Source organism: Xenopus laevis, chromosome 1L (genome assembly GCF_017654675.1).
Source record: "Xenopus laevis strain J_2021 chromosome 1L, Xenopus_laevis_v10.1, whole genome shotgun sequence".
NCBI classification, from domain to species: Eukaryota; Metazoa; Chordata; class Amphibia; order Anura; family Pipidae; genus Xenopus; species Xenopus laevis.
The window spans coordinates 25,189,035-25,215,898 of record NC_054371.1 but is presented as its reverse complement, the minus strand read 5'-3'; the positions used below and the strand labels follow the sequence as shown (position 1 = coordinate 25,215,898).

Sequence of the window (26,864 nt, the reverse complement as noted above, 5' to 3'; positions counted from 1 at the left end):
GATCACTTATTAGGATATCATTTATGGGTTAGTACAGAGCATTTTTTTTTCAGATGGGGTCAGTGACCCCCATTTGAAAGTTGGAAAGAAGGGAAATAATTCAAAAACTATACAAAATAAATAATACCAGTTGAAAAGCTGCTTAGAATTGGCCATTGTAAGACATATTAAACTTAAAGGTGAACCACCCCTTTAAGCCACAAATTAATTGTTATTGCTACTTGTTATTACTAAACATTTTATTCAGGCCTCTCCTATTCATATTCCAGTCTTATATTCAAATCAATGCATGGTTGCTGGGGTAATTTGGACCCTAGCAACCGGATGGCTGAAATTTAGGGATGCACCGAATCCAGGATTCAGTTCGAGATTCGGCATTTTTCAGCAGGATTTGCATATGCAAATTAGGGGTGGGGAGAGAAATCACGTGACTTTTTGTCACAAAACAAGGACGTAAAAATGTTTTCCCCTTCCCACCCCTAATTTGCATATGCAAATTAGGATTCGGATTCGGTTTGGTATTCGGCCGAATCTTTCACAAAGGATTCGGGGGTTCGGCCGAATCCAAAATAGTGGATTCGGTGCATCCTTACTGAAATTGCAAACTGAATAAAAAGCTAAATAACTCAAAAACCCCAAATGATAAAAAAAATGCAAACCAATTGCAAATTGTCAGAATATCACTCTCTACACCATAATAAAAGTTATCTCAAACGTGAACAATCCCTTGGGTTTTTTTCTCTAAGGCCAGTTAAATCTACAAAGTTGTTGAAAATTACATTTTAAGTTAAAGTTTCAATATCAACAAGGTCAGTATTTGAGTTTCAACTGATACTGATGCAATGCCTACCAACGCTTTGTAAACAGGACAATCTATTTCCTTGTAAACATCAAATTCCATCAAAAGAAAATCCAGTCGTGTTATGACCATCGGTAATCAGGGCACACAGGCTTTTATAAAGTACATATCAGAGGCACGTACAGACCCCACACTGTGATGTTTATATTCTGTCGCATGCTACTTTGCCTACAACAATGATTGTGCTTCCAGTCTTGGTTACTTCAATGTGATTTGCCCACCTGCCTGCACACATTATTGTAAAATCAATGGCACTTTAGAAGGGCCAATACTCTGTTAATATAAATGAGAGGGACCTTGAAAGCAGAGGGAGAGCTGGTTATCTCATTTACTGGAGAACATTTACTAAGCAGCTATAGAAGCTAAACAGACTCTGAATCGTCAATTAGGCGTTGTTTAAAAAAAACAAAAACTTTAATTAAGGGGGTGACCGTTCAAGGTAAAGAGTGGAAACAGGGGAATCATCTATAAACACTGGGAACATTTGCACCAGGGCAACCAATCAGATGTTTGCTTTCATCTTTCTATTTGCAGCTGGCTAATTAGAGATTGGTTGCTATGGACTACTGCCGAGGCGCAAATTTGTCCAGCGTTTATAAGTGAGTTTTGGGGTGTCTTAAAGAGGTGATCTTGCCTAGCAAGGCTCATCACCCTGGCCATACAGCCACAAATACCTAATAACTCCAGCAGTTATTTTACACAGACAGTATTGTGACTTTTTTAAGCTTTTAGAAACCTGCAAGGACTGGCCTATAAGGACAGGATTGGGGGGGGGGGATTGGGCCAAAAGTTCTGTAAGAACCAACGTGTATGCGCCCCTAAAAATCCTATACAAGTTAATAGAAAGTAGAAGAGCTGCCCCCTTTTTTTCACTTGTTAATCAATTTTCATTGCGATGTTCCAAGCTGGACCATGATTGGTCACCTGGGCCGTGGATCCTGCCAACAAGTAGAATGGGGCTCCAATGAAAAAAAATGCCCCACACTCTCATGGTCAGGCCGTCATCAGGGGGGCACAGGGGGTACTGCTGTACCAGGCCGAGCCTGAAGGGGGGCCCAGCTAATGGGTGGCCCTGGTGCCAATGGTCACCCATTATTTTTAACTTGTAGGGGGGCCCTGACCACTAATGTTTTTTTTAAAAAAAAAACTTTTATAGGGGGCCCTACTGCCACAGTTTTTTTAACTGATATTGGGTCCCTGACCATCAATAGCTTTTTATAACTTGTGTGTGTGTGGGGGGGGGGTTACCTTTTATAGCGCTGATGTCTGTGTGGTTTTTTTAACTGTGGTGTGGAGTGGGCGGGATCTGGAGTTGGTGTTGACCAGGGGGGCCCTGAATATTTTGTAGTTAGGGGCCCCGTGATTTCTAATGGTGGCCCTGTCCAAACCCCACCCATAATCCACCCTCTCCACCACATGTACTGCTCCCTTCACGTCCCACAATTTGGACCTTGGTGTTTCTTAAGGCCCCTCTGTCATGGAAGCCTTGAATTGAGTAAGAAGCCCTTATATGGTATGAGATCTCTTATCTAGAATGCTGTGGTCCTGAGGCTTTACAAAAAATACATCTTTTCATAACGTGGGGCAAATGCCTTAAAGGGTTGGTTCACCTTTAAGTTAACTTTTAGTATGTTACAGAATGGCTGATTTTAAGCAACTTTTCAATTGGCCTTCATTTTTTCTTTTTTATAGTTTTTGAAATATTTGCCTCATCCTCATCCCAGCTTTCAAATGGGGGTCATTGACCCAATATAAAAAAAACTGGTTTTGTAAGGTTACAAATGTATTGTAATTGCTACTTTTTGTTACTTGTCTTTCCATCCACGCCCTCTCCTATTCATATTCCAGGTTCTTATTTAAATCTATGTATGGTTGCTAGGGTAATGTGCATCCTGGCAACCAGATTGGTGAAACAGCAAACTGGAGAGCTGCTGAATAAAAAGCAAAAAACCAAAAATAATAGAAAATGAAAACCAATTGCAAATTGTCTCAGAATATCACGCTCTACTCAAAAACAGTCACACAAAAAGTAATATAAACGGTGATATTTGGCACCATGGATTTATAGAAGCGTTCCTCAAGTACAATGTGTTGTCATAGTATTAGAGACAAAAAAAAAAAAGCAATAGGAAAAAGATTTTTTTGTTTAAATGGGTATTGGGAAATAGAATATGTGTATTTCAGAGTTTATTGGATAACAACTAGTTTTAGAATAATAAATCCAATAACTGTACATGTATTATATATATATTATAGTATTATAGAGATATTGTGGTGAAAAAAAATGACCCAACCCTAACCCTTTTAGATTGTAAGCTCCGGTTTCATAAAGTCCTTGTACATCTTAAGTATGTTATATTATTGTACACCCCTATGTTATGTGTTAGTAGTTGGTACTAAATAATGATGAACACTGGTGTGGTTTGGTGTGAAAGCCCCAGACCTGCAGCAAAGGAACAAAGGTAAATACAATGCTAGCACCCCATTAAATCTCACTCCTGTAGAAATAGTGCAATGGTTGGGCTACACACATACTACCCTGCAGTATTATTATTTATTATTGACATGTATTTTTAGAGCGCCAAATAAATTGTGCAGCACTGTAAGTATGCTAATGGCCTGCTGTCTTCCTGAAGCTCTATGATCAACCCAGAGCAGTCACGTGTATTTGTACCCCCTGTATTAATGCTGATCCCCCCATTAAATCTAGAAAGAAGCCATACCTATACCTTCCGGCATCCAGACACACGCAGGGCACCACAGTCACAGACAGTCCTGGAGAGTTGCTTGGAACTGTTTAAGTGCCAAGGGCCTGTACCCAGTGAGTATTTCACATGCCAGCTGGAAGGTCACATGTACCAGGCTGATACACTAACACTGTCCCTACAGATGGTTATATGACTCCTGCTATTCCCACTCATGAGCAGCAACTCAAGCCAAGCTGTCCGTGCCTGCTGCTAAAATTAGAGATTCAGCATTGAGATATGTTACAGCTCCCATGCCCAGACTTAGGAAATACCTCTCCCCATAACATGATTTGACTTACCTCATTGAGGAGCAATTGCTTAGAACTATGGACCAACCAGAATCAGCATGTGAGAAAGTCACTATGGGACTCATTCAAGCACAATGATGGATAAAATGGGATGGGCCTGTAACATGCTGTTTATAACATTCCTATTATCTGGAATGCTTGGGACCCGGGGTTGTCTGGATATCGGGTCCTTCTGTAATTTTAACATTAGATAACCCCAATATATTTGTTATGTCCAGGGCCAGAACTAGGGGTAGGCAGAGTAGGCACGTGCCTAGGGTGCAAAGCTGGAGGGGCCACAGGCACACACCTTCTCTGCCTCTGATATCCCCTAGTCCGGTCCCTGCTCTGGCCGACGTGCGCGTTTGTTTTGCAAAGCGCCCAATACGCAAGTGCGCATGCGCGAAAATACACAAGTGCGCATGCGCGAAAAAATACTAGTGCGCATGCGTGAAAAATGAAAGTGCGCATGCGCACTCGTATTTTTTCGCGCATGCGCACTTGTGTTTTTCCGCGCATGCGCACTCGCGTTTTGGTCGATTTGTTGGGCCAGGCTGCCTAGGTCGCCAGCCCGCATTGGCCCGGCACTGGTTATATCACCAATATGGATTCATGCAGCTTAGTTACTTTCAAGTACAAGGTACTGCATTATTATTACAGAGAAAAGGGGATTAATATTTAAAATTAGAATTACTTGCTTAAAATAGAGTCTATAGGAGATGTCCTACCTGTAATTAGGAGTTTTCTGGATAACGGGTAGCAAGCAAGCATCAATGTGTTATGTGACAGGAGTTGTAACATTAAGCACTGTTAACAAATAATGAAACCACTGAGCACCATTTAAAACCTGTTTAAAGGGCCAATTCCATAATTCCATCAAGTTCAACCACTTCAAATTAATCCCAACTACACACACCCAGTGAACTATATACAGTATACCAATATCTATATTATTTGTAGAATTTAGTATCACCATAGCCCTGGATATTATGCTTGTCTAAGAAATCATCCAAGAAACTCTTAAAGGTGTTAACAGAATCAGCCACCCAGCAGTGCATTCAACAACCTCACTGTCCTCACACTGTGAAGTACCACCTACGCTGCTTCAAATGAAATACCAACAATTCTGTCAAACCACAAATGTTTTACTTTGTGACGACGTTCCTTGCTTACTAGGTTAATATACTGATATGTATATTTCTCAAGTAGCATTTTAAAGACATCCCGTATTTCTTCTTTGTTTAACCCTTTAAAAAGCCTTTTCCGTTTAATATGTTGCACAGGCCCAGAGCAGGCCTTTCACTCGTATTAATTGTATAATATCTTCTCACAACCATTAGTACCACCACTCACACCCAACCCAATGTATCTTCTAGCCTTATATATACTAAACTGACCAGTCTCCTCCAGTGACTTTAGAGATAGATGTAGTATAGACATAGACCTCACCAGATCACGTTCAGCTCCACCAATAAGGATATATAAGGCTAATGGGTCCATTGGGTTGTGTTGAATGCAGGTTCAATAACAGAAATTGTCAACATGGTCATCACTAGCATTTACACCTAGTACTATTTATACCTACAACAACTACAAGTCAGAATTAGTTGCGCTGATGCATGGCACATAATAGGGATAAATACACCTGCAACAACAGCAAACTGTTGCAATATGTTGCCTCCTCCACCAAGTCTTTTCCATTTGTACATATCTCTTTAAATCTCAGATTTACTGGCAAGCACTTTAGGAATTTCGCACAACAGCAATCTCGTGAATTGCTCTGAGCAAATGCGGTGCCAATAATGTGACACATAAATGTATTTTATAGCTTGAAATACTGCATCTGTACATGTGGCCCTCACAACTGATCTCTGTTCTACTCTTTCATCTCCCTGCTGCCAATCAGGTTGGAAAAAAAGCTACCAAACGGGTTACTAAAGATCAGAGCGTTTAAAGGAAAACCAAAGCTTAATTAAAGTAGGCTACAAATGTTGCACATTATGTTTTAAGCTTCTATACCAGCCCAAGGCAACCACAGCCCTTTAGTGATAAATATCTGTGTCTCCAAAGATGCCCCAGTAGCTCCCCATCTTCTCTTCTGCGGATTCACTGCACATGCTCTGTGCTGCTGTCACTTACTGAGCTTAAGTATCCCTGCTTGATGACCCCTAAGCTTAGCTTCTCAACAGCTGCTCAGAGCCCACTGAGCATGTGTGTGTCGCTGACACTTCTAACTAAATCCAAGATGGGAAACTCCTGTGACAACTTTCAGGCCTGGGTCATTACTACTATAGAGATGCTGAACCTTTAGGCTGGTTCAATAAGTTAAATATATAAAATATGACATTTCTAGCAATACCTGTATTTATTTTTCAGTTCAGTTTTCCTTCCTAATTCAACATGGAGTCAGTAAAGCCTCATATCAGGGACAGCCAACCTGCAGCTGGAGACTACTGAGGAGTTTTAGGAGTGCAGGTTCAATAGACTTCCATAATTGCCCCCCAATTATGGAAGTCTATTGAACCTGCACTCCTAAAACTCCTCAGTAGTCTCCAGCTGCAGGTTGGCTGTCCCTGATATGAGGCTTTACTGACTCCATGTTGAATTAGGAAGGAAAACTGAACTGAAAAATAAATACAGGTATTGCTAGAAATGTCATATTTTATATTGTCCAGGGCACGACAACTGCTTAGTCCTAAAGGAACACGATATGTTGCTGTTATTATATTTAGTGTACAGGTATGTAGTAAAAGCGATACATGCCAATTGGGTACATTCGTATATACCACAGGCAACTTATCATTAAATGTTTGTTAAGCCTGCATGGCCAATCCTAAATATCCAAATTTAAAGGGGTGGTTCACCTTCAAGTTAACTTTTAGTATGTTATAGAATGGCCTGTTCTAAGCAACTTTTCAAATGGTCTTCATTATTTATTTATTTTATAGCTTTTTGCCTTCTACACTCTCCAGCTCCAAATGGGAGTCACTGACCCCATATAAACACCAAATGCTCCGTAACGCTGCAAATATATTGTTACTGTTACTTTTTATTACTCATCTTTCTAGTCAGGCCCTCTCTTATTTATATTGCAGTCTCTCATTTAATTGAATGAATGGTTGCTGGGATTATTTGGATTCTAGCAACCATATTGTTGAAATTGCAAACTGAGGGGCTGAATAATAAGATAAATAAATCAAAAACCACAAATAAAAAATGAAAACCAATTGCAAATCGTCTCTGAATATCACTCTCTACATCATACTAAGGGGCAAATCCACTAACCTCCGAAAATTCGCCAGCGACGGCTTCGCTCACAGCACAACACTTTGCCAGGCGTAGATTCGCCAGGACAACGCTAATTCACTAAAATCCGAAGTTACGTCCAGGGCGCCGAACGCTGGCGTTACTGCGCCAAGCGAAGCGAAATTGTGCTAGTGTTGCCTAATTTGCATACGGCGGCAAGTTCAATGGAAGTATATGTTGCAGCCAATACATTACACTACACAAGCCCGGGAAACCTTAAAAAAATAAAATAAAATTGTTATAATGCTCTTCACATTAGCCCAGTGTATAGTTTATGTGCAATATGTTAGGAAATGTAGGGGGGAAGCCAGTTACCCCAAAAATTTTCTATTCTACTCTATTGCACTTCGCCTGGTCTGAGGTAGTGAAGGCAAGTCTGGCGCAAGTGGTAACGTTCAGTAAAATCCGCATCTTCATGAATTTGCGTAGTTACGTCCATTCGCCAGAGCGCAAATTCGCCTTTCATTAGGGAGCGAAGTACCGCTAGAGTCTATCTCCTTCGCTAGCAAAGTTACACCGGCGACCGTTAGTAAATTGGCGAAGTTCGGAAATGACGTCATGCTGGTGAATTTTCGCCAGCGTTAGTCACTTCGCCCTTTAATAAATTTGACCCTAAAAGTTAATTTAAAGGTGGACAGCTCCTTTAAGGGGTTACATTAATATATTTTCCTGAAATATTAGTACGAGCTATTTCTGAGCTCAGTCAGCCAATGAAGATTGCTAATACAAACTGCTGCTCCTGCCTCTTGTTAAGCAGGAAATATCACAGCATTAGAAATACAACAGTGAAATTAATGAGATTTAAAGGATTTTAACAGGACTGTGTGACTATTCCCTTATAAACCAAGATATCGCTAACCTTTCCTAGATGTGCTTGGGACAGGGCTATGTTCTGATAGGGTGGGGCGCTGTTTGCTCTTGTTCCCCAGCCTATCAGAACATTGCCCGCCCCTAATGACTATGACGTAGACAAATCGGCTCTATGTCAGAGATCGACACTGTTAGTAATTGGTTAGAATTCACTATTAAAAAAGAAACAGCTACCTGGTTTGGGGTTTTCTTTAACCCATTTTTACACATATATTTCTTAGGGCATAGGAGTTTATGAGATGATGAATTCTAATTGGAAAACTAAAAAAAATAAAACAAAATCGAGCATTAAAAAAAAATCCAATTTTCTTCTAATTTGAATCGAATATGATTGCCCTGCAATGTTCAAGATCCAAAAGGTTGCCATTCTTTTGTAATTGATCATAAGATTTAAACTTTTATTTCGTTAAAAAAAATAATAAAGCCTAGAAAGATTAACCTTTGTAACGAGGGGAACGTGCTTGTTTTCTGGAACAGCTGCAGAACACTGACATGAACGCTGAGCTTCTTCCTAATCAACTCCAAGTAGGTCACTGGCATGGAACTTAATTGAAATCCAAGATATTGCTCTGTGTAATTGTATTGTGACTCTGTGATGTTTTCAGCAGCTTCCATTAGAAATGTATGAGATTCCTCACCAGCTAACTAACTAATAAAGACATAAACAGGGGTTTTAGTAAAGTTATGCACTTGGTGTTTTTTTTTTTAAAATTTTCTTTCTGTGCCTACATGAATATAGTTTTCAGTGAAAGTACACTTACAATGAACTTCTATTTTGAGGCAGGTAATGGCATTTATAGAGATAATATTGCTCTTTTTAAAAATGCAGCACAACGAACCATAAAAATAAATCAAAATCAACTTTAAAGGAGAACTAAAGCCTAACTAAAGAAGTAGCTACACATGTTGTACATTATGTTTTGTGCTTCTGTACCAGCCCAAGGCAACCACAGCCCTTTAGCAGTAAAGATCTGTGTCTCCAAAGATGCCCCAGTAGCTCCCCATCTTCTTTTCTGCTGATTCACTGCACATGCTCTGTGCTGCTGTCACTTACTGAGCTTAGGGACACTCACAATATACTGTATGTATATATATATATATATATATATATATATATATATATATATATATATATATATATATATATATATATATATACATTATATAAATTCAATTCACAATACAAAGCTGATTAATAATTCAGATTTCCATTACATGGCAATACAGATAATAGAGATTCCAATTACAGGACAGCTCAGAAACCAGTGGATTTAATAATCAGCCCTGTAGCACCAGCTTTTATGACATGTGAAATCTCAATAGCTGCCCAGACCACGCTGAACATGTGCAGTGAAACTGACACTTCTAACAAAATCCAAGATAGTGATTCCCCCTGTGCACAATGATCAGAAAGTGATTTCTGGCCCAAAGCAGGGTACAGTAGAGTCCTGCATTGGGTTGGGTACCCGCGGAATACCCACAAAGTGGTTGGGTTTTGGGCAGAAAGACCTAGTTCCTTGACCATGTGCACGGTGCGCAGGGTCGCATCCCCCTCATCTTCTCAAATTCAAACTAGCATTTTCACCCAACCTGGTTCATCCAACTCCGAAGCAGTGTCGGACTGGCCTGGCGGGACACCGGGAAAAATGCCGGTGGGCCCGACCCTCTCCCAATATTAAAATTTTGAAAAAAAAACCCATATTTGGCGATGCGCATCGTCACTCGTGCATGCAACGCTGCTTGCGCATGCGCATGGCGGTGTTCTTGCGTGCACACCGAGCGGCGCATTCACACAGTCGCGCCGAGCTCGGCGTGTCGCAGTAGCGGGGCTGAAGGGGGGCCCTGGACCAGCAGTCCCGGTGGGCCCGGGCCCCCCAGTCCGACCCTGCTCCGAAGTGACATCATTTCTGGTTTGCAAGGGTCTGGAGTCAGGCTGAAGATTGGGGTAGTGCGGGTAGGTTCTGGTAGCGAGGTTTTGCGCGAAATTTGAATATTTATAGGGGCCTGGACCAAACATTCACTGCCCAACGTAGGTCTATCTCCATAGTTCCTGAGTGCACTCATACAGTTCTGATCTTGATCCTTGACCCTTGCCTGTCCCGGACATTCACTGCCCAACGTAGGTCTATCTCCATAGTTCCTGGGTGTGTTCATACTGTTCTGATCTTGATCCTTGACCCTTGCCTGTCCCTGACTACTGCTACTCGCTGCCTGTACCAACCTCTGCCCATTTACTGACATTTTTCGGATTCTGATTTTTTACCGAGCTGGTTCTGACCCCAGTCTGTGACCCAGACTACGTCTCTGGTTCTTGATTTTGTACTGCATTGTCTGATTGGTACCAGGCCTGAACATTGACTATGTGTCCAGTTCCCCGTCCTACTATGATACGTTCGGTTCCTTCACCAGCCCAGAACTTTCCCCTTGGTCCTCACACTATAAGACCTGGCTGCATCAAAGTAGCAGAGGGCTCCCCCAGAATCGATGGAAATTTGAGCCTTGACCTTGGGATTTGTTCTGGGTTTGGGAAACCCTACGTTACAATACCGGGTCAGCGGGTTTGGTTCACAGTTAGCGGGTCTGGGATGGACCCGTGCAGGACTCTAGGGTACAGGGTAAAATGCGAAAAAAACACGGGCATTTCCTCTGTTTTTGCAGTTTGCACCTTGCCCCACAACCAGTTAATAACAATGTTTTAAATCCTAAACAGTGTCCATGTTGTTCTGCTTCTTTATAGGTCTGCTGTTAAACTATTTTACTGTCGCATGTAAATGTATGCAAAAGAATGCATCCACTGACTCCCATGTGGGAAATTCTGTGAATAGGTCAGGCAGTACATGCAGAAAGCCTAACCTGGTACAGGGCTTATTTATGTAGGTATAAAAAACGTGCTGTTGTGAGGCACAAATATAATTTCCCCCATTAAGCTTTTTTAACTCACGTAATCAGACCATTATTATAATAACACTCAGCGTGCCAGATGAATAAAAAATGATGCCTGTAATTACATCTACCATTGTACATAAGTCGACTAAGAAATAAATATCTACATGCAGTGATAATTATAGCTGACGGTTGCCTACCTCTGGGCACATGTATGATTTGCACATCTGAACAATATCTGGTGCCACAACATATATAAATGAAGATCTAAAGCTACACTGATCCTTTAATTGGTATAATAGTCTTCAAGAATTTGTTACATCCAAACAAGAATGAACGTTTAACGCTTTCCTAAGAATAGAATGTAGTCACACCCTCGTTGCACCTCCACTTTATCATTAAAAATGGTTATTATTATTTGAATATTTCCCTTGAATCAATCTTCAATGTTCTCTTAGGGTTTAACTACACAGAGATTTTGTTGTGTGGTGTCGGATCGACAGAACGCAACATGCAGGTCGGATGTAGTCGCATGGGTCCAATTATAATGGGTACCAATCTTTAGCATTCTCCTACATTTTAACAAATATAATTCTAAGCAACTTTGTAATACACATTCATTACAAATTTTCTATGGTATATAAGTTACTTGCATATGTATTTAATAAATGCATATTGGAAAGTTGCTTAGAATTAAGTTTTCTTTTATTAGGCAAATTTATATTTTTTGGTTGACTTATCTTTTAGTGTTCTTTAACATCTGAGTGAGGGCTCTAAAACATGGGTGGTTTTTCTTGCGCTCCCCTGCGTTACGCTTTCTTCCGTTTAGCCGCAGGAGAGCGCAAAAGTAGACGCACTCAATTATTGTGAAGGGGGGTGTACTCACACAGATGCATGTATGCGCCGAACGCAGGTGAAATGCAACATGCTGCGTTCCACCTTCATTTGCCGCTTAAATGCATCTGTGTGCATAGTCCCCTTCACAATAATTGAGTGCGTCTACTCCTGCGCTCCCCTGCAGCTGAACGGAATAAAGTGCAATGCAGGGGAGCGCAGGAGAAACCGCCCATGTGTAAGAGCCCTTAAGGTGGCCATACACAGGCAGATTTAAGTGTATGGGGCCGTTTGATGGGACGGATATCTGTCTGTAGATTGGCCAGATATTGTATTGAACCTCAGATTTTAAAAACATGTCAAGGAGTGGACTGAATTGTCTCATTGTTGTAGTCCTTGCCCCGATAGCCTGCATTTAACTGCATTTGTGGTCGGCCCAATATCATCCACCTCAAGGTGGACAACCAGGGAAAGATCCACCTGTTTTATGAGGTCAGTTTAACAATATTCATTTCTCTTTAAAACCTGAATAAACAGCAATCGTCAATAGTATCTTATATAGGATGATCAGTTTTCAGTACCTCAGTACCTTCAGCTCGTGATGAGGCCAGAATGCGGTTGATGACGAGCACCTACACCAAAAGAAGTGTCCGTATTAAACACCATCTTACACCTGATAAGTGCCAATCACAGTATTCCCCTAAGAACTCCTACATCTGTATTCAGTATTCCCAAAGTATCCATATTTAATACTTCCTTACATCTGAGAATCAACCTTAAATACAATTCTACATCTGAATAAGCAAAGCTCTTGAACAATGTTGTATGTTGAATATCAATCTTCAGTTACAGGTATAGAATCGGTTATCGCAAACCTGTTATCCCTAAAGCTCTTAATTACGGAAAGGCTGTCTCCCATAGACTCCATTTTATCCAAATAATCCAAATTTAAATATGATTTCCTTTTTCTCCGTAATAATAAAACAGTAGCTTGTTCTTGATCCAAACTAAGATATATACTTATTGGAAGCAAAATCATGATTTTCTAGTAGACTTAAGGTATGAAGCTCCAAATTATGGAAAACCTAGAAAACCCCAGATCCCAGGCATTCTGCATAACAGGTCCCATACCTGTACCTCCTACATCTGAAGAAGTGCCAATGTTCAACCTCACCTTATATCTAGGGATGCACCGAATCCACTTTTTTGGATTCGGCCGAACCCCCGAATCCTTCGCTAAATATTCGGCCGAATACCGAACCGAATCCGAACCCTAATTTGCATATGCAAATTAGGGGTGGGAAGGGGAAAACAGTTTTTACTAACTTGTTTTCTGACAAAAAGTCACGCGATTTCCCTCCCGCCCCTAATTTGCATATGCAAATTAGGGTTCGGATTCGGTTCGGCTGGGCAGAAGGATTCGGCCGAATCCGAATCCTGCTGAAAAAGGCCGAATCCTGGCCGAATCCCGAACCGAATCTTGGATTCGGTGCATCCCTACTTATATCTGATAAGTACTGATCTTCAATACTCCCCCAACCCTATCATTCTCCGATACTCTTACAAGCATGTATCAGTTTTCCAACCATACTCAACTACATTTCAAAAGGTATTGATCTTATATACTCTATTTAAGACTGTGTTTACTTCCTATTGATCGTACTTAAGAGCAATTCACATTTGGATAATGTTCACCTGCTGCTACTGCTGTTATTTCTCCCCTTATAAAATAATTGAAATTATTTTTTGGCTCAGTCAGTGCATTTTCTTGATGTATTTGGAAAAGCAGATGTGTAGGTCTCTAAAGTTCACTTCCTCTGTACTCCCTGCGGATTATCTGTGTTTCATTTGTAAGGAATTCCAGGTCTGGGATCAACATGATGTTTGTTTTAAGTCTATTTTGTTGTCTCATTCAAGCTCTGCTACAAACATTAAAACAAAACAATGTGAATGTAGAAAAAGGAGCGAGTCTGAAGAGTCAACTTATCCTGAGGAGTTTAGGCCAAAAGGTGTGGATCGGGCGGAGATGCATCATGGGGCTTTGCAGTCATGAAAACATTTTATGGTTCAAAGATGAAAGTCTTAATGAACTAGGAGTAACTCAAAATATTTAACCAACAGTAGGGTTTCTAGTATAGCATGTATTTAATAATCTTTCCCATAAGACCCCAGGTCACACAGGTTTTAGGTTTGAAGATGAAAAAATATTTACAAAAAAAAAAAAAAATTTTAGCAATTGTATCTTTTTGGTCTTTATGAAGCATATTCAAACAATCTGGAGTCTGGAAATCTGAGACACCTTAAAATACAAGGCAAAGCTTTGGCACATTTTACCCCAAAACCCATTATCAAGAAAGCTCTGAAATATCTGAATGACAGTTCCCTCAACTGTTTAATTTGTGTGTAGTAACAGTATCTTGTACTTGATGGTTAATAAAACTGGGTATACATGTACTAATAATATCACAAAACAATGTTTTGTACAATTCTATGTGTCTGTACGGTGGCCCCCTGATTCTTCAATTCAACTATGAATTGAAGATGTGAAAGTCTCAACTGCTGATGCACTGATGTTGGCCAGTAGTGATGGGCGAATTTGTCCTGTTTCGCTTTGACAAAAAGATTTAGAATTATCGACGAAATTCGAGAAACTGCGATAAATTAGGGAAATGCATTGAAGTCAATGGGCATCAAAATTTCAATTTTGCCACCGCGCCAATTTTTATACACCCGTCTATTTTGTCCAGATGCATTAAAGTCAATGGGCGTCCGAATAATTTTGACGGGCGACAATTTTTATCTTCACGACTATTCTGCGAATTTTTCACCCGCGAATTTCTGCAAATTTATTTACCAGCGGTGAAACAAGAAATTATGCAGCACATTTGCGCCTGGCAAATTTATTCGCCCTTCACTATTGTTTATGGTGAATTGAAGTAATGAAAAGTGGCGAAAGCCCCTTCTGGTGGCAAAACAATCTTATTGGGTATTTTTAATCTTTATATGTTTATTTGTGGCCTCAATTTATGGTGCTCTCCCTTATCGTGGGGCCTTCACTCTTGTCTTCTGGGAGTCCCAGTATGTCAGTCCGCCACTGATTATAGATGCCATACTGTTATATCATTAAACAGTACATTTAACTTGTGAATACAGGAACAATATATATATCCATATCTGGCAATAGTCCTGAAATTGCATGGACATTACCAAGCTGTGGATGCCCAAAGGGCTGGATTGGGGGCAGAGTGGTTAGGAGTGTAGCTTGAAATATACACATTTATATAAATATTTTTATTTTAAATGGTATATATATCCTATTTTTAATGATCCTATTGATTGTTCTGCATACCCTTGTTAAAGGGGTTGTTCACCTCTGAGTTCAATATTAGTATGATGTAGAGAGTGATATTCTGAGACAATTTGAAATTGGTTTTCATTTTTTATTATTTGTGGTTTTGGAGTTATTTAGCTTTTAATTCAGCAGCTCCCCAGTTTGCAGTTTCAGCAATCTGGTTCTAGGGTCTAAATGACCCTAGCAACCATGCATTGATTTGAATAAGAGACTGAAATATGAATAGGAGAGGCCTGAATAGAAAAATTATTAATAAAAGGTAGCAATAATAATACATTTGTAGCTTTACGCAGCATTTGTTTTTAGATGGAGTCAGTGACCCCTATTTGAAAGCTGGAAATAGAAGAAAAAAGGCAAATAATTTAAAAACTATAAAAAAAATAAAATAATGAAGACCAATTGAAAAGTTGCTTAGAATTGGGCATTCTATAACATACTAAAAATGAACTACCCCTTTAACTCAGGGGTACCCAACCGCCAGGCCGCATGCCACTCTTGAACTGGGCCGCTAAACCTAGGGGATGCCAGAATTAGATGCCAACGCCTCCCGACCCACACCCGACTCCCTCCTCCGGTCCTTGCAAAAGAATTTGTCTCTACACCGTTCCCTGGGCCAAAAAAGGTTGGGGACAGCGGCTTTAACTGGTAAGTGGGAGAAGCCATGATGGATCTGCTGAGGTGCCATCATCTACAGACTATGACAACAAGCTCCCTCTAGTGGCTAATTTATTGATAGTTCTACTAGGATGCTTAATCAGTGTTTCAACACAATAGCTTTTCAATAAAGCACATGTAATATTAAAAAAATGCTGCCCTACAAAGCAGGTATTGTTCCTAAACCAATTTAAATCAATGTGGTTAGCCCTGTAAGGACAAGCAGAATCTTACATCATTGTATGTCTGCATGACATTATCAAAGCTCATACTCACGGACTATAAGTGGATAAAACTTGTTTTTAAACCACACAACAATCAACCAGTCTTTCTAGGTCATAAATATAGTTTTGGAAGGAAATAAATGAACCTTTTATATAACTAGGTTGGATAAGTGTCCGTCCCTTTGTAAAAGCAATCCTAAATGAATTCAGGTGTAACCAGTTGCTTTGCACATCACACACCCAGTTAATTGGCCTCTGCCTGTGTTATATAATGATTTGCATGACTGCTGGAGAGAGGCGGCAGTTTAGGATTTGTGGTTCATTTCATTAAACAGACTCAACTGTGAGAGTCAATGTTGAAAGTGCATTTGTTAAATGTGGCAGACCTGGGGGAACACATACAAATGTGTTCAAAAGGGATTTAAATATTAGCTGGAGCCCTCAGTACTAGGGATAACCCAAGGTTATTTTTAAAAAGCTGCAGGATTTAATTTACTAAAAAACGATTAAGTGCACCCAGGGCACTCATCGTCTCAGCTGGCATTTATAGTAAGGTAAAAAGAAGGGTGCCATTTGGCAAGAAAGCCCCATCTCCTTGTGTTTGCCAGAGGCACATCCATATCATCTCTGAAAGAGGAGTTCAACGTATGGACCAGAAGGGAAGATAACAGGTGATAGAGACTAAAGCTCCCCATAGGGCATATTGGAGCAACTATAGTTTCCAAAACAATGCTCTAAAATGCCGTTCCAGATAAACGTAACCCTAATTAATTGTTTACAGAAGGTTAATTATCTCCTGATAAAACTGACCATACTGAGTGAATATGATAGGGACCTTAAAGAGGAACTAAACTCTAAAATAGGGCTAAAAATGCCAAATTTTATATACTGAACTTATTGCACCAGCCTAAAGTTTCAGCTTGACAACAGCAGCAATGATCCAGGACTTCAAACTTGTCACAGGGGGTCACCATCTTGGAAAGTGTCTGTGACACTCACATGCTCAGTGGGCTCTGAGCAGCTGTTGAGAAGCTAAGCTTAGGGCTCGTCACTAATTATCCAGCAGAAAATGAGCTTCCCCTGTAATATAAGCTGGTGCTACAGGGCTGATTATTAAATTCTGATGTTAATTGCACTGGTTTCTGTGCTGCCATGTAGTAATTATCTGTATTAATTACTAATCAGCCTTATATTGTGACATTTCTATTCTATGTGTACTGTATATTGTGAGAGGGTCCCTAAGCTCAGTAAGTGACAGCAGCACAGAGCATGTGCAGTGAATCAGCAGAAAAGAAGATGGGGAGCTACTGGGGCATCTTTGGAGACACAGATCTTTACTGCTAAAGGGCTGTGGTTGCCTTGGGCTGGTACAGAAGCACAAAACATAATGTACAACATTTCTAGCTACTTCTTTAGTTCTCTTTTAAGAGCAACCTGGGCCCTTCGAGTGCTCCATCTGAGGCTCACTGGCATGCTTGTGTGCACTGACACACTGGACGGGGCAAGTATGTGCACCAGCTGCCTGGGGCGCCACGTTAACTTGGCGCGGCACAGATTGTAAGCTCAACTGAGGCAGAGACTGATGAGAATGATTATAATCCTTCTCTCTCTCTCTCTCTGTCTCTGTCTCTCTCTCTCTCTCTATATATATATATATATAAAGAATAAAAACGACGGGGTAATGACATTTTACGCCATATTAGCTGATTTCAGGTGAAACATATGAGATATAAAAATAAATGCAGGACAAACAGAATATAAGAAACATATGAGTTTGTGGTCTGTGATAAATTACAGTTGTTTATCTAATACACATTGGTGCAAAGTAGACAGCTGCAGTCCCATTAAACATCAAACCCCCAGCTATAAAGGAGCTTCCTCCCTTCCCACAGACACACGGCATCTTGAAGCTTCACCTGGAGTTGGACTGATAGGAAAGTGTTTGGGTTTAGCACTTATGTCATTAACCCTTACATGTCACGATAACTACTATTTCAAGTTTCGTATTTTCTCCTTTTCTTTATTTAAAAAACAAATATTCTACCTGCAATATGAGTATGCGTAAAGTTGTAGGGGTCTTCTATCACCCATGGGGCAAGGTGCAAAAAACAGGTGCAAGAATGTTTTCAGAGATTTTCAGTGTCTGACCGGGTTGGGCGGGGTCTGGACCCAACGGGGCAGTCACATCAGGGGCCCACAAACACCCACCCCAGGGGCATTAATAAATTACAATTCATTTCTTTACCTTCAGATATCAATAATGTTGCCCACAAATTGCAATGCTTACACTGCTAATTAATTTGGGTTGAAAAAAGATGGAAAACACACCTGAGACCAATTTATGCAGTGTGCCTACCAGTATCACTGACCCAACAAATTTGACCCATGACTGCATCTTCAAGCATCACTGACCTATCAGATTCAATACTTCAGTGCATCTCCCACCATCACGGACCAATCAAATTCAACCCTTTAGTGCATCACTGTCCAATCAAGTACAACCTTTCAACGTACAGGTATAACTGTTACCCAGAATGCTCGGGAACTGGGGTTTTCCAGCTTAAAGATCTATCCATAATTTGAATCTCCATATCTTAACTTAACTAAAAAAAAAATATGTAAAAATGAATTAAAGCCAATAGGATTGTTTTGCCTCCAATAAGGATGAATTGTACTACAGTACAAGGTCCTGTTTTATTATTACAGAGAAAAAGGAAATCATTTTTAAAAATGTGAGTTATTTTATTATTATGGAAGATTGTCTTCCCATAATTTTTAGATTTCTTCTGGATAAGAAATCCCATACCTGTATTATTCCAATCAAAATTAAAAAATGCAAGGCGTGTGTGCACATAAAAACAATGACAATGTACAGAAGCACTGTAGCATTGAATGAACAGTAGGGTGAGTACCCTGCTCGTAAGAGCTTACAGTCTAAAAAACAAAGGCGTGAGACATAAGGTGGGGGTTAATCGGTGTAGCCCTGAAAGACTAGCTATGAGAAGTAAAATCTAAATTGATCTCATTGTCCCAATAAAAAAAGCTTCACCAAACTCATGCTGAATTTTGCCTTATTTATTAATAAATGAACTTGATTTAAAAAAAAAAAAAAAAATTGTGGGAAAACCCGAATTGTAAAATTTTTTCGCGGTTTTCTCCCGAAATGCTAGATTTTTTCACGTTTCTCCCCGAAACCCCAAAAAAGTTGGATTTTCAGCTAAACCCAGCGCAGACCATATTAATGTCAAATTGATACAGGGGACCCTCTCATGGACTTATACAGGACCTCAACAGGTCTGAGATTTTGTGATTCAGGCTTTTAGCAGCATCGGGGTACAAAAAATAAAATTCAAGTTTTTGCCAAAAGAAGCTCAATCAGGAAAATTCGAAGGTTTAGTAAATAACCCCCTGAGTGTTAGAAAATCAAAGAAAGTGCATGTTTGTGGGAGGAAAATAACAATGTTATGAAAAGGAGGCAAGCTAATGAGGGCTTAGATTGTAACCTTGGAAAAAAAGGTGTAATGAAGGATGGGGTACTGGGGGAGAATAAGCACATGGAAGTGGTTGCAGTGGGTCACACAAATGGTGTATGCCTCATCCCTTTACTACATATGAAATCTGATAACTAACCAATTCAGGCAAATGTTGCACGGACGCTTGGACATCAGTGTAGTCTGCAGCGTTCATTTGGTCTCTGCTCATGGATTTCAGATTCTGCTGATATTAAAGGGGGTAAACTGTCATCCGTAAGGGTTGGTTAGAAAATGAGCATTGTTATTGTTTGATTCTTCTATACTATTTACATCAGTCCAGGCGGTGGCTATTCCCTAAAGCTCCCAGGATTCCATGACTGAGGGTGAGTGGTAGTCCAACTACAGCTTGACATCACAGGTTCTACAACTGATTCCTGGCACCTCTTACCTAAATGTATGGCATTTATCACACACACACACTGCCCTGTGGCATGTAGTCATGCAGCGTTGAATTAAAGTGGAAAAATTAAGCTTTCTGTCAGAATTGTCCATTGCTGCTCCAACCACTTTGCTTTGCTAAATCTCAGCCAAGCATGACCGCGAGCACAGCGATTTCTATAGTGGTAACATGTTCCAAAAAGCAAATGCCACCTATAAAATTCAGGGCTTATTTATCAAACAGATGCCATAATTAGAGAATGAGAATATGCACATGCCTGTAATTACACCCCTGACATATCCCACCATAAAGCTTAATCCTGCTAATTCCCTGGTTTATAGGCAGCTGGAGAAGCTTCAAATAAAAAAAAAGTTTAAAGGAGAACTAAAGCTTAACTAAAGAAGTAGCTAGAAATGTTGTACATTATGTTTTGTGCTTCTGTACCAGCCCAAGGCAACCACAGCCTTTTTAGCAGTAAAGATCTGTGTCTCCAAAGATGCCCCAGTAGCTCCCCATCTTCTTTTCTGCTGATTCACTGCACATGCTCTGTGCTGCTGTCACTTACTGGGCTTAGGGACCCACTCACAATATACAGTACACATAGAATAGAAATGTCACAATATAAGGCTGATTAGTAATTAATACAGATAATTACTACATGGCAGCACAGAAACTAGTGCAATTAGCATCAAAATTTAATAATCAGCCGTGTAGCATCAGCTTATATTACAGACCAACCTCATTTTCTGCTGGATAATTAGTGACGAGCCCTAAGCTTAGCTTCTCAACAGCTGCTCAGAGCCCACTGAGCATGTGAGTGTCACAGACACTTTCCAAGATGGTGACCCCCTGTGACAAGTTTGAAGTCCTGGATCATTGCTGCTATTGAGAAGCTGAAACTTTAGGTTGGTGAAATAAGTTCACTATATAAAATATGGCATCCTTAACCATATTCACTTTTAAGGTTTAGTTCTCCTTTAAAACTTCCATTGGCACTGTACTTCCCAGCATAAAAATGTATTTACACCCCCCCCCCCCCCGAATTAACAAACGTCCAGGGAAGATCTCTATTGTTATCACCCTGCTGCCCCGGCAATGAGTCTCTAGGCTCTTGCACAGCAATGAGCTGCTTTGAAATGACACACCTTATATTATGACTGTATTATTTTGGGATACCTTTCAGAAATGACATTAACATATTATTTCATTGTCTGTCTGCTACAATAACATTTCCTAACAGGAAGCACTCACGGTTGTGGGCAGTGGCGACTATAGCAAATATTAAGGACACATGGGTTTCTTGAAAAGAATAATATCCTTGTGGCTCATAGGGATAAAGTCTATCAGTTTCTTCATATATCTGAAATTAACTGAAATGTTTTGGCTGGTGCCTAGTAGGTAAGTGGTGGATTGGGGTAATAGAATGGAGCAACATAGAGCTGCTGTACATAGGAACTGGCAAACTACAACAGTCAAAGTGCCCTCCCCTAACTGTCAACACATTCTGTTCAATAGTATATGGCACATGTTGAAGGTCATTGGCTACAGGATGCTCTGACCCTGCAAATATCTCTCATTGGCTACAGGTTTGTTCAGCCTTATAAATAAGCTAATACTCCCATTGGCTACAAGTTGGTTTAGCCCTGTAATTATGCTAATACTCTCATTGGCTACAAATTGGTCCAGCCATGTAATTATGCTAATACTCTCATTGGCTGCAAGTTGTTCTAGCCCTGTAATTATACTAATACTCTCATTAACTACAGGTCCGTTCAGCCTTATAAATAAGCTAATACTCTCATTGGCTACAAGCTGGTCCAGCCATGTAATTATGCTAATACTCTGATTGGCTAAAAGCTGGTCCAGCCCTGTAATTGTGCTAATACTCTAATTGGCTACAGGTTCGTTCAGCCTTATAAATAAGATAATAGTCTCATTGGCTAAAAGCTGGTCCAGCCCTGTAATTATGCTAATACTCTCATTGGCTACAGATTCGTTCAGCCTTATAAATAAGATAAAACTCTCATTGGCTACAAGTTGGTCTAGCCCTGTAATTATGCTAATACTCTTTTTGGCTACAGGTTCATTCAGCCTTATAAATAAGCTAATAGTCTCATTGGCTAAAAACTGGTCCAACCCTGTAATTGTGCTAATGCTTTCATTGGCTACAGGTTGGTTCAGCCTTATAAATAAACTAATACTCTAATTGGCTACAAGCTGGTACAGCCCTGTAATTATGCTGATACTCTCATTGGCTACAGCTTCATTCAGCCTTATAAATAAGCTAATACTCTCATTGGCTACAAGGTGGTACAGCACTGTAATTATGCTGATACTCTAATTGGCTACATTATGTTCCAGCCTCAATAATATACAAATGCTCTCATTGACTACAAGTTCGTCAATCCTTGTAAATGTAAACAAATGTTCTCATTGGCTGCAGTATGTTCCAGCCCAGTAAATATGCTTATTATACTGTCAGTGGCTACTGGTTGGCTGGCCCTGTAAAAAAGCCAATACAGTAGAACCTCTATTTTACATTTACAGGGCCCAGTAAAAAGGCTAAAACTCTTGGTTACAGATTGACCAGGCCCAATGTTGTGATTGACTACAGGACATAAGCACAACATTAATACAATATCTTCTTTTTCTTTATATGCACTGTGATCTGCTCTTCAAATACATGTTCCTTTAATGCTTCTTGAATCCCATGGTTTATAGCATAGGGAACAGAAAATACAGGGGTTTAAAATTCCTGTTCAATGTGTGTTATAAAATTGGCCGTGTTTTAGCTGCCGGATGAAGTCTGAGCCCAGATCATTGTGGTGCTCTCAGCAGATCTGATTTTCTGTTTGACACCGGACTCCACTGCTTTTGTGAAAATGATGGATACCATCTCTGGGGAAAGAATAAATGCTTGTACAGCACTTAGTTCTAACAAACAATACATTATCTTAAATGTGCAAAGGCAAGCAGCAACACACTGGGAATATGCTGGTTTAGTGATCGGGCAGTTCTGACTTTTGAAACATTGTAGCAGAAGATATCTGATTATAGGAACTGTGAAGGAGCCCACAAGGCTGATTCCTGCTACATTGTTTCAAGAGACAGAACCACCTGCCAACGAAATACTTCCTTAATGGGTCATGGGCAGGTGGAAATCCTGATTTTGCCCATGGCCTTTCCCGCAGACAATGCCACCTCCTTCATTCCTTTCTATTTTCAATTGTACTTGTGCAATTGGTCCCAAACCTGTATTGCTAAGCTTCCTAATGCAGCTGGAAAAAGCAGCGCATGTAAATTATGAGACATAAAGCAATGTACATCGTGCTTCCCTTTAATATTCCTCTGCTTATCCGGATCCGGAAAACACATTTCCTGATCTGGAAACAATTTCCAAAAAAGTAGGGGATTTTTATGAAATTCCCTTTAGTGTTTATGTTCCCGACAGGTGCATAATATAACACTTGGGTTGTTATTATTTAACCATTGGGAAATGCAGAATGTTACTGTTCCTCAGCTGAGCATGACACAAAGATTTGCATAATTTTGTAGCAATAAGTCATGAAAATTATAGACTAATCACTGCCCTAATAAACGTATTGTATGTCCAATGTAGGTCACGCTGGAAAAGATGATAATTCCACACTTCAAGGAAAGCTGGTTGGTACCGTGGGAATTGTGGATGTGGATTTTGTAACAGTCCCAAATACAGAAGCTATAACCTGATTTTCACATGAGGGCTCATTCACACTAGAGCAGTTCAAGTCTTTAAGGTACAACATTTGGTCACGGCCTCCTTAGTTAACAATGTAGTTACAGATAGGAGACATTGTTTCTAATTCCAAGTCATGCCAAGGATATTGAGGGCAACAAACAAATATTTACCACAGATCTCACCCTAACTGACCATAGAGCAAACTAGCATTCCATCCAAATCTCATCCTAATTGCCCCTAATCGTGCTCAAAATGTGCAATTGTTCAGCATTGGCTGGAGGCAGGGCCACCATCAGAATAAGCGGGGCCATGTACAACAAATTTTTCTGGGCCCCTGCTACAAGTTGAAACCATTGGTAGCCACGGGCCCCTACAAGTTAAAACCCCATAGATGCCCAGGCCCCCCGACAAGTTACAAAAAAACCATTTGTGGCCAGCTGCCCCAGTTTAAAACAAAATTGGTGGCCAGGGCCCCCCCAAATTAAAAAAAATTGGTAGTCAGGCCCCCCAACAAATAAAACAAAAAAACATCACTGCCCCACCCCCCAAACAAGTGAAAATAAAATGGTGATCACCCCCACCCCTTAAAAGTTAAAAAAAACATTGGTGGTCAGGGTCCCCATATAAAGTTTAAAAAAATGAGTTTAGAAAAAAAAACCATTGGTTCAGTGGAACTTACCTTACTTCTTCCTCGGCTCCTTTCGTTGTCATCAGCTTCTTTTGGTGGCTGCAATTCGGCTCCTTTAGACAACAGCTTGGCTCCTACTCATCGTGGCTCCTTATTCAGCGGCTTAGTGACTCAAGGGTGGCCCGGCTAATCCAGGAAACGCAGCACGGCCGGGCCCCCCTTACCATATACTTGCCAGCGGACATGGGAGGATTGTTCCCCAGTACCCCCCTTATGGTGGCCCTGGCTGGAGGTGTCCAGTCTTGAACACCAGTTTATCCTGAGATTTTCCCCTGGGCAAAAAGCTTCAGTTATCTTTCCCTTTTCTGAACTGCACATACCTTTGGGCTGGGAGCAGAGTGGAGGCATTAAAGGGGACCTGTCACCATAGACATACAAATCTGTACAATAAAAGTACTTTCTTAAATTAAACTTGAAATCTAAATTCTTTTTTTTTATTAAAACATCTGTACCTGTTATAAACTCATTTAAAACTCTCAGCTGTCAATCATATATTGCCTCAGGCATAAGGCAGGGCAGGCAATTACTTTCACTTTCCATTCAGCACTTCTTAGATGTCACTGCTCTCCCCACATTCTACTCCCTCCGCTCCATCTAATTGTGTCGCCAGTGGGTATCAAGCGCCTCATTCTGATGCATCAACAATATTTTGGCATGATGCAAAGCTTGCTTTAATAACAGTCTCCACAAAATGGTGCCTGCTTGATATGATTATGAATTCCCAGACTAAAATAAACAAGATTAAGATAATTTGTATACAGTGAGTGAAATTTATCAAATAGGATTTGAAATGATTTCTTAGGGTGACAGGTCCACTTTAATAAGCAGAAATATATAGATGTCTAAAATCGCCAAATATAAACATCATGTTACTATGGATTTTTTACAGTAAAGTGACACTTTTAAAAACCATAAAACACAGGTAACAAACTGTCTCTGAATACCAAAAAAACTACATAGAATCTGGCTTCCACCCGCACCAATCACAGTATGTCTTCACTTCACACCAAAAAAGGTGTCTTGGTAAGGTGCTCTATTTTCTACTCGAAAAACTGGTTGGGAGCCAGTAGCCCTTTGCTTGTAAAACACTTTTATTTAATAGTATGGCAGTGAATACCATAATGGATTGAATATGACAGTAGCACAATGGTACCAATCGCAAAGCTTTATCTTAAAGGGCATGTAAATGCAAAAAAATAAAATCCCATTTTTACTTTCTTTAATGGAAAAGAAACCTATCTCCAATATACTTCAATAAAAAAATGTGTACCGTTTTTATAAGAAACCTGACTGTATGCAGTGAAATTCTCCCTTCATTTACTGCTGTGGATAAGAATTGTCAGACGGTCCCTAACTGCTGAGCAGGGAAACAATCATACTTATGAACAGCAGGGGGAGCCCCCGCCTTACTTCCCAGCCATGCAGAACTCAAGCAGCTTTGTTTATGACGATCCCTAAGCAGCCCAGACCACACTGAGCATGTGCACAGTCTTAGTCTTGCAAAGATGTATAACAAAGTTACAAGATGGTGACCACCTGTAACCAACTTTGAAAGCATAAATTATTTGTTTGATTAGGCTTGTGGCGCAGTAAGTTCATGTTTATGTTTAGTATACAAAATACAGCATTTCTAGCCTTATTCTATTTTAGACTTTACATGACCTTTAAGGGTACTACTGAAGATAAAGACACATCACAAAATAAACGATACACACTCAAGGCACTTGTACCGGTGGACACCATGGGGGTCTATTTATCTTGTGTGTAAAATGTGGAGTGAAACAGTACCGGTAATGTTGCTCATAGTAACCAATAAGATCTTTGCTTCTGTTTTGTAAAGGTGGCCATAAATGTAACAATTACGATTGTTCTTGCGACCACTGGTCGCAGGAAAGATTGTTTGTTTCATTAGACATATGTAGAGCTGAATCATCAGATATACAGATAGAAACAATAGAATTCTACCTGTATCTGACTATTCAGCACTAACAATGGTCAATATTCGGGTGCCTTTAAAGGTGCCTTCAACATTTTCCAGCCAGCCTGATCGATGAGCCGACCGATATCCAAGTCCTCTGCCAATATTGGTTGACTCGTCCCCCACCATACACGCACTGAATATCGTACAAAAATGTGTTTTGTACGATATTATTGGTACGTCTACGGTCACCCTAACTGTTGAAACCTAATTGCTGATTGGTTGCTCCGAGCAAAATCACAGGTAATGGTTCACTTTTTACACAGCATGATAAAGAGACCCCATGTGTTACCACACAACTTGGCTGTTCACTCTACTATTCACATACTGTTGTTCTTCTGCAGCACTACAATATAGCTAGGCCTCATTCACTGGAGCCCCAAACCAGGTTTTTCTCCACTGGGCCCTCCTTTTTTAACCTCTGGATCCATTTTAACTTAGGGAGAGTCAATGCACTGGATCTAGCTCCTATCCCGGAATTTATAATAATGTAACTGTCACCAGGGGCGTAACTACAGAAGAAGCAGACCCTTCCAAGGGGGCCCAGGAGGT

General features: G+C 40.3%; 1 protein-coding gene across 13 annotated transcripts in view; it reads right to left on the bottom strand.

The window, feature by feature from the left end:
• Positions 1–26,864, bottom strand: part of ablim2.L (actin binding LIM protein family member 2 L homeolog) — a 128,134-nt gene that overhangs the window by 87,709 nt on the left and 13,561 nt on the right. For 5 of the 13 annotated variants that reach the window (XM_041581533.1, XM_041581544.1, XM_041581575.1 and 2 more), the window contains exon 1: positions 3,583–3,667. In XM_041581533.1, coding sequence (XP_041437467.1) covers positions 3,583–3,598 — 16 coding nt within the window. In that variant the 5' untranslated portion in view covers positions 3,599–3,667. 13 annotated transcript variants of the gene reach the window in all.